The following is an 8,557-nucleotide window of genomic DNA, read 5'->3' on the forward strand; positions in this document are numbered from 1 at the left end:
TAACATTAATCCTTTATGCTTTTTAGCCAATGAATCAATAACGTAATTATTTTGTAATACTTTAGGAGAGGCAGGTCCTTCACCTCCTAATAAAACAAAAAGTGGTGCATTTGGGTCATTAGCATCAAGGAATTTTTTATTGACAAAGTATTGAATATCAAAGTCATTCTGGTTATTAGCATTGAAATGGTCCAATGGAACAGTATAAGTCATTGACTCAACTTCATTTAATTCTAATGTCATGAATGATTGAGATATTTGTTGCATTACTTGTTGGTTGAGTGAGAGTTTTGCGTAACTGCAAATAACACATAAAGCAAGAAGTAACATTGTTTTATTAATGTTCAGTTCTCCTTCTGTTTTCTTCGTTTTTAATACTGAAAAGTGTTTCTTAATGGAGTTTTCTTTTTATTATTAATTTATTATAATATACTATTAAAGTATAGTTTCAAGATCTTAAAAAGAATTAAAAAGAAATATTGAGTGATATAAAACAATAATTAATGAAACATTCAGTGGTCTTTTTGAAAGAATTGGATAAACCCATTACCTGGTTTGTAGGAGTTCTGTGGAGATAATGAAAATGAACTTGGCAATGAAGAAGGAAGACTTTCTTGTGATTGAAGAGAGCGTTGAGGAGAAATATCTCTATAAGGAGAACGACGGATAAATGAAATTTCTCTAGAAAGACTTCCACACCGTAATTTAGAGAATTGTATTGGTCTAAATGGTGATTCACTAACTTGAGGGCAAATAATTGGTTTAGAGTCGTTTGGTTCTTGTATTTCTCCTACAGAAGAACATTTGAATTTAGTTTTAAGTGGTACTTCTATTGTTGGAACTAAATCTTTTACACTAAATGAATGTGAACGAGTAGTTCTATTAACATTTGATGGATAAATAGATGCAAGAATATCAGGAAAGATTGAATCAATAAGACCAATATCATTATTAAATGAAGAGATAGAATAAACACCAATTGTTGCATGATCTAATTTACCTTTTAATCCTTGTTTTCTAATTCGATTTTGATTTTGTGAATGAAACTCTCTTGTGTCTTCAGTTTCTTTAATTATGAAGTCATCCATAGATACTACAAATTCATTCAGATTTGCACATGACTGAATTCTGGGTGAAATAACAGTGTCAAGAATAACTTGAGGAGAAATATTTTCTTTTTGTAAACGAAGGTTATCAGCAAATCCATCACTTGTAACAATAATTATATCATGTAATTCTACATCAATAACTTTTAAATAAGCTCCTGTTAGTTCTGGTAATAAATTAGGGGTATTCCCAATTCTTCCACCACATTCTTGAGTTGATTTAATAGAACGACACCATTTTTTATTAATGCTAAATGTTCTACCAATAGCAGATTTATATATAAATGCTTCACAATCACCAACAGAAAGAATAAGAGTATATGGTTGAGTAGAAGTAACAGTAATAACAGTTAGTATTGTACATGTACCATTAGGTAATATTTTAGTATGGTGTTGTTGTATCTAAAAGAATTAATGAAAAACTATTCAAAGAATTCTGAAAATATCTTTAAGTTCTTAAGAAGTACACAAACCCGATCATGTGCTTGATATGTTGAACTAACTAATGCATTTGCAATTTCATGAAGTCTACCACATTTTGAAACTTCATCAAACATAGAAGATAATACAGTTTCAACTGCTATATGAGCAGCACGTGCAGATGTAACACCCCATCCACATCCATCTGCAACGACCATAACAGTACAATTTGTAAAACGTTCTATTCCAATACAATCACAATTTGGTTCTCCTTGTTTCACATTTTTAAAACATGGATAAGTACTAAATGAAGAAAGACTAAATGATTGGTCATATCCAAGTACTTCCTGGTAATCTTCAATGATATGTTTTGAAAAATTTCTTGTTGTAATACTTTTGATTTCTACATTAGGGACATCTTTTAGAAATGGTTTAAATTTTTTGTTAAATATTTTAGAAGAATTACCTTCCATTGTTTGCTTTAAAAAAGAACAAAATGAATAAGGAGTTAATGAAAAATGAGATGTTCATTTTTTTTTTGATTTTTAATGAAAGAATGGTTAAAAAATTAGTTTTGTTTCATTAGTTATTAACTCCCATTTTTTCTACTCTTATCATTTCATTTATTACTCCTTTAACAAGTTTACTGTTTTTTCTTCAAGAATTTATGTGATCCATTTCTTTAGGTTAGCTTTCTATAGAAAATAAACACTAAAATAAAAATGAAGTAAATAAGACTAGAATAATTCCTTGAGACTTGCTAAAAACAATTTACTTTATTAACTAAAACAAAGTACCTCTCTAAACAATAAACTCTTTGAACTTTCATTTTTTTTTAAAATGACTAAAACAAAATATTCTTTTTTCTTGGGATAACAAAAAAGAAAAGTTATAAACCATTATTCTAAATTAATAAATATCTCTTATAACATTATTTTCTCATCTCAATTCTTCTAAACATAATCCTTAAATATTCTTTTTTTTTTGATTGTTAATATCTTTATTAGTTAAATACTTGATTGTTATAAATTTTAGATTTTTAATTCAGTCATCAAATATTGTATATTTCAATATATTGAAATAAAACCTATATACATTTGTAAAAGATTTATTCATAAATATCAAAATAAAAATTTTTAGAATTATTTTATTATATCTATAAGATAAATTGTGCTAGTGTTAAAACCTCTTTTTAACTATTCCCATTTAAAATAATAAATAATAAATCAAAATTTTATAAATTTAGTTATAAGGATTAGTTACTAAATAGAAGTTGTTTTTATAATATCGTTTTTTTCATTGTTTTAATTTTTATTAAATATTGAATTTTATTAAGAATGATAAAGGATACTTAATATAAAAATTAAATACAATATTTCATCCACTTTTATGCGTTTATACTGTCTTTTTTCCTATTAACTTTTTTTGTATTTATTTTGATGCAAATGGAACTTAACTAGAATATATTCAATAAGTCTAATAGGCTAGTCTTGTTTTAGTAACAAAAACCAAAGAATGTTTTCAGTACTATTATAATTAATTCATATTTATGACATCTAAAACAGATGTGCTAATAATACTTTTTAAACATAAACTAACATTGTTGTCAGTCACTCTAATATAAATCTTTAAGAAAGAAATTTATAAGATAGAGTTATTTTTCTTTTAAAATAACGTTGAAGAGAAATCATATTAAGATATTTATAAAAGAATTGACGTTATTTATGAACAAGTCATAAAAAAATGAATAATAAATAAAATAATTAATTAAAAAAAAATATCAATTTGAATATTTTTTTATTTTCAATTGACAGAATCTGAAAGTTTCTTAATTTAATAGTATAGAAATTCTAATCAATAGATGCAATTTCTAACAAAAATTTTATGAAAAATCATATTTTTATCTTAGTTAATACAAAAAAAATAATCTGAGTTTCATAATAACTTAATTATTGTTTACATAAATAGGTAAGTATTTTCTTTAATTTTTATATCGTAAAATAAACGTATTGGTTATTTTTTAATAAATAGTCTTCTTAACCAATTCTTCTGTAGATATAAATTTTAAAGACAAATATAGTAAATCTCTTTGATTCATAAACTTTTTCTCCATTCAAATGTTCTAATTTTATCATATACTTTTGATTAATAAAAAGAAGATTAAAAAATAGAAGTTTATTTTTCAATAATTCATAAAATTTGAATGATAAATTAGAAAATAAATTTTTTATTTTAATTTAACATGAAAAATTCAAGAGGTTAACAATAATAACAATATGTTAAAGTTGGCTAAGTTCTGAAAGGTATTGTTGAATTTCTTTATTAGGTGTAAAGACCAATGGTGTTTCTTTTGCTGTAAGAAGCATACTCATAATATGTGATATTTTATCTACTTTAATCATATTTAAAGAGCCATCTTCATAGAGAGAAGGTAATTGAGAATATCTAATAATTTCACCCATCCATAAAGCAGTAACAGGAATTTTAGGAGAAGAATGTTTTTCAAAATCTAATTTATAATTTTTGTTATTTCCTGAAATAGAGAACAATTGTTCAAGTTCATTCCATTTATTTTTTGTTGAACGTTTCATTTCCTATTTTATATTAATTTTTAATGTAAAATATAAAATAATAATAACAAACAATCCATCCTTGTGGTTTAGAAGTACAGTATTGATTCAAAGAAGAAAAGATCATATAAGCAACATTATAATCTCCATACTCAATACAATCAACAGCAACTTTAATAAAGAATGAAAAAATCTTTCTTTTAGGAGTATTTTTAACAGAACAAACAGTTAATGATTCTATTTTCCTTACTTTATTAATATAATTTTGAAGTGTTCTAAAATGTTTAGTAGTATAAAATTCACTACAATATACTGTTTTTAAAGCTTCATGATCATATATCATTAATTGAGCTGCAACAATTTTATGATGTATTTCATATAATGTAAGTTCTTTAACTTTATCAACATCCTTTAATTCAATTTGAATAAGACTTTGAATTCCAACTCTTCTTGGCATAGTAAATTGTTGATTTTTTTCTAAACCAATTTTACTTTTTATTACAGGTTTCATCTTTTCTAAACTTTCTGTGAATTTTTCAATAAATAATTCATCAAATAAATCAGATTGAAATAAACAACTATGAACTAAACTATCATAAACATTAGGAATAACTTCTTTAAATATTTTTGTCCAACAAATAAGTAAACGTGTAAGTCTACTTTTTCTAAATGGAAATTGTGGATCTTTTTTACTCATTGTCTTTAAAAAAAGGTCATGAGTTTGGTATATATGTTCTAGAAATTCTTGAGCATTTAAATAAACAAAACACTGTAAGAGAAAATATTCAGGACTTAGTAATGGTATATTAAAATAACTATTCCAATGAGCTTCTTTATCACAACTTAATAATACTCCATCAGGCGAATAAACTATTCCAAATGATTTTTCATTAAAAAGCTCTTCTGTATAAGTAAAGAGCATGTGCATAAAACGTCTACAATTTAATGGATATGTGAGGTCTTCTTTAAATAGGAATAAAAGAAGTAAAGATCGTTTTTTATGAAGTCTTACAATAACATCAACTAAACGTCTTAACATTAGTCGCTTGGGTTTATTCAATCCCCAAATAAGAAGTTTGGTATTAACAAAATTTATAGTCATAAAAAGATCATTTCTAGTATAAAATCTAAGATTACTAAATTCCAATAATTCCAAATATTCTTCATCACTAACTCCTTCTACACTTTTGAGTAAATCATCAACAGAAATTGATCCTTTTTTATAATTTGCTGATAAATGGCGGGGACTGTTCTTAGATGATCCAACACTAATATGGACTTTTTCATTTAATGGTGTAAATACCCCACTACTATTAAGGGGTAAGTTATCATAACTGTTGGACTTCATAAAATGGGGTTTTAAACTTAGATTTTCTGATCATATTTATATTTAAATAAAAAGAAAATTATTGTCATGAGAATTGTTTTAATTCTTTTATTATAAAATTATGAATATACGTTGTTATTCTAAATGATATTAATAGTAAAGTAAAATAGATAATATTATTTAATTCATACAACTTATTTTCATAAAAGTAATTAACCATGAATAAACGCAAAAATTAAGTAATACTACCAAAAGGAAGGATCTTTTTTTGGAAACAACGTTATTATTTGAAAAAATAGGTTTATTTTCTCACTAAAAGGAAACGAAAAATTAAAAAAAATGATAATTAATTTTAAATATTTTCAAGAGTTACTCTTACTTGAATTATTTTCTGTTCTTTATATCTGTTTAAATAACTTATGTTTTAGAAAAGGTAACAATTCAGACAAACAACATAATTTTACAATAACAGACATTTTCTTTTCTTATTTGTTGTTTCATTATCACTATTACTTATTTTATTCTCTCTACTTCGTTTAACAATCATTTGGAATGTTTCGTCAACATTAATTCTTTTTTTAGCAGAAGTTTCATTGAATCCAATTCCTTTTTCTTGAGCAAAAGTTAATCCTTTTTCTTTTTGTACAGTGCGTTCATTATTTAAATCAATTTTATTTCCAACTAAAACTATTTGATGATAATGATCATCTTCTTTTGTTCTTAAAATTTTATCTACATATTTTTTTGCTGTTTCAAATGTTTTTTCATCAACAATACTATATACAATAAGGAAACTATTTGTTTGTCTGATATAAGGATCAATCATTGTTTGATATTCTTCTCTTCCAGCAGTATCAAGAATATCTAAGACGCAAACTTTCCCATCAACGTTAATATTTTTTCTATAACAATTTTCTATTAATTCTATAAGTTTTTGAAAGGATGTAAGTAAAAAAAATAAATATTGAAATTTATTTTTTCGTTAATATTAAACTAAACCAAACCTACTGTCGGATCATATTCTTCTACAAACATATTCATTGTAAATTGAATTGTTAATACTGATTTTCCTACACCTCCATCTCCTAGTACCATTACTCTAATCAACTCAACTTTATATTCTTCTGTCATTTAATCTTTAAGATGACAAACTAAAGTTCTTTTTATTTTTTAATGAAAAAAACAATAAAATAAGAAGAACAGTTGATTGGAACTTTAATTCTTTTTTACAACTTTAGATGCATTTTGATGGGTAGATGTTGATGACTTGGATAATTCTATTCCTAAAATTTTAAATCTACGATGTCTGTTCAATAAAAATGAATGATAATCATTTGAACATGATGATATGAATATTTCTTCTTTCATTGCTAAGTCAGAGGCTTGTTGTGGTTCATATCCCAGTTTACAAAGATGTTGATTAATTAATTGATATGTTCTATAAAATTAGAAAAGTTTAATAATATATTATTACACAATAAACAAATACAAACCCTTGTCGATGAACAATTGGTACTTTAATGTCACAATTTTCTTTTATTATAATTCCTTTAAGAGGTATTGTTGATGGACCTTGTTGTGAATATGGATTTATTTGAAATAATCTTTTTCTTTCTTCTTCTTCCCATCTCTTTCTTTGGAGTGGTGTCATATTTTCTGGTTTTGGTAATATTGGTGGAGTAACAGTTTCTTTATTCACTTCATCTTGTTTAACTGTTTTAATTTCTTCTTTAGGTTCATTTATACCTTGAGATTGAAATTCTTTTAATTTTTCTTCATATTTATCATCATATTCAGTTGTTATTTCCTCTTCATTACCTTCATTCATTGGAATCGAGTCGATTTGAAAATCATCAGTTGCATTTATTTCATTTGAAGAATTAATAATTTGTTCTTTTGGATTTGGTTGTAATGGTGGTTGTATTTTGTTTTCGATATTTCTTTCTGTTTCTGGTTGAAACAACCCACAGCCATCAGACTCTGGCATTGTTGGTATTCCATTTTTATCAGTAAAAATATCATTAAGAGGAACGTCGTTTGTTGTTTGTTTTTGTGGTTGATGTATTTGTTGAATAGGTAAAGTAACGTTTGTTGGTTTATTTTCTGTATTAGTTTTTGGACCAAATGAATTTATTTTAACAGGGACATAGGGTTGTATTTTCTTTGGAGTTTGATATTCCATTACAGGTATTTGTTCTGGTCCTGTAGATTCAAATGAAAAGAATCTATAATCATTTAGATATTGTGCATTTCTATTTGTTTGTGTAGTATTATTGCTTTGATTATTTTGATATCCTGACTGTTGAGAATTTAGTGGAGTTTGATATTGATTCATAAATAATTTGATTTAAAAGTTGGAATTTTTTTTGAAATGAAAAAATAATTTCTATAAATATTTGTGTTTATGTAAAGATTCTAAAATGTTTATGTAATCTAAAGAATCTAATTCCATATTTGTTATAAGAAAAATTTTAATGAATCAACTTTTCCATTATTCCAATGACTGCTCTAGTTATTCCTTAAACAAGACTTTAGTTGGATTTTACCATAAAAATACTGAAAAATTAAAAAAAAAATTTTAATTAATGATATTAAAAAATGCCTATATTCATATGTTCTTAGCTTTTCTTAAAGTGTTCTTTTAATTAATAAATGAAAGAGATTAATATTTATAAATATTTAAATTCGTTTTTACTTTATTTTCATAATAAATTGTAAAAATTTGATTAAATTCTTTAATAAAATAAAATTTTAATAATAGAAATAATAAAAAACTTTCCTTAATTCTTCTTCTTTCTATGAATAAATTTTGATTAATAATTTGTTATTGGTTTTTTGATGGTTTTAAATTTTGTTTTTTAAAAAGAATAAAAAAAGAATAATATAAACTTCCTTACTATTAAGTTTTAGATATTTTATAAATTAATTTACTTTAAAGTACTTATTTACAATATCAAATTTATTATGTTTTAATTCATTTCTTTAGTTGAGAAATGAATTATTAATATATGAAACAATGAATTTAATAAATAAATTTCATTCTTATTTTACATAATAAATTAAAAAGAAAAAAAATTTTTGATACTAAACTTTTCCATTAAGCCTCTTGTTTTTGATTGAACTCATTTATTTTA

General features: G+C 24.2%; 5 protein-coding genes across 5 annotated transcripts; all 5 read right to left on the reverse strand.

Moving 5' to 3' along the window:
- ENU1_046480 (serine carboxypeptidase (S28) family protein) lies at positions 1–330 on the reverse strand (the record flags this gene model as incomplete). Its single annotated transcript, XM_008857706.1, has 1 exon — positions 1–330. A coding segment is annotated over one exon (326 nt), but the record flags the coding sequence as incomplete, so codon positions are not given.
- Positions 331–512: 182 nt separating this feature from the next.
- On the reverse strand, positions 513–1,999 carry ENU1_046490 (hypothetical protein; the record flags this gene model as incomplete). The annotated part of the gene is made up of 2 exons (XM_008857707.1): positions 513–1,508; positions 1,580–1,999. 2 exons carry the CDS (start codon positions 1,997–1,999, stop codon positions 513–515), a joined length of 1,416 nt encoding a protein of 471 aa, XP_008855929.1.
- Positions 2,000–3,805: 1,806 nt separating this feature from the next.
- ENU1_046500 (Ras guanine nucleotide exchange factor, putative) lies at positions 3,806–5,444 on the reverse strand (the record flags this gene model as incomplete). Its single annotated transcript, XM_008857708.1, has 2 exons — positions 3,806–4,120; positions 4,170–5,444. 2 exons carry the CDS (start codon positions 5,442–5,444, stop codon positions 3,806–3,808), a joined length of 1,590 nt encoding a protein of 529 aa, XP_008855930.1.
- A 439-nt stretch (positions 5,445–5,883) lies between these two features.
- ENU1_046510 (Ras family GTPase) lies at positions 5,884–6,554 on the reverse strand (the record flags this gene model as incomplete). Its single annotated transcript, XM_008857709.1, has 2 exons — positions 5,884–6,338; positions 6,428–6,554. The coding sequence occupies 2 exons, from the start codon at positions 6,552–6,554 to the stop codon at positions 5,884–5,886; spliced, it is 582 nt and encodes a 193-aa protein (XP_008855931.1).
- Positions 6,555–6,879: 325 nt separating this feature from the next.
- On the reverse strand, positions 6,880–7,758 carry ENU1_046520 (hypothetical protein; the record flags this gene model as incomplete). Its single annotated transcript, XM_008857710.1, has 1 exon — positions 6,880–7,758. One exon carries the CDS (start codon positions 7,756–7,758, stop codon positions 6,880–6,882), a length of 879 nt encoding a protein of 292 aa, XP_008855932.1.
- Between the last annotated feature and the right edge of the window lie 799 nt (positions 7,759–8,557).

This window comes from Entamoeba nuttalli (assembly GCF_000257125.1).
Source record: "Entamoeba nuttalli P19 unplaced genomic scaffold asmbl_2887, whole genome shotgun sequence".
Lineage (NCBI taxonomy): Eukaryota > Evosea > Mastigamoebida > Endamoebidae > Entamoeba > Entamoeba nuttalli.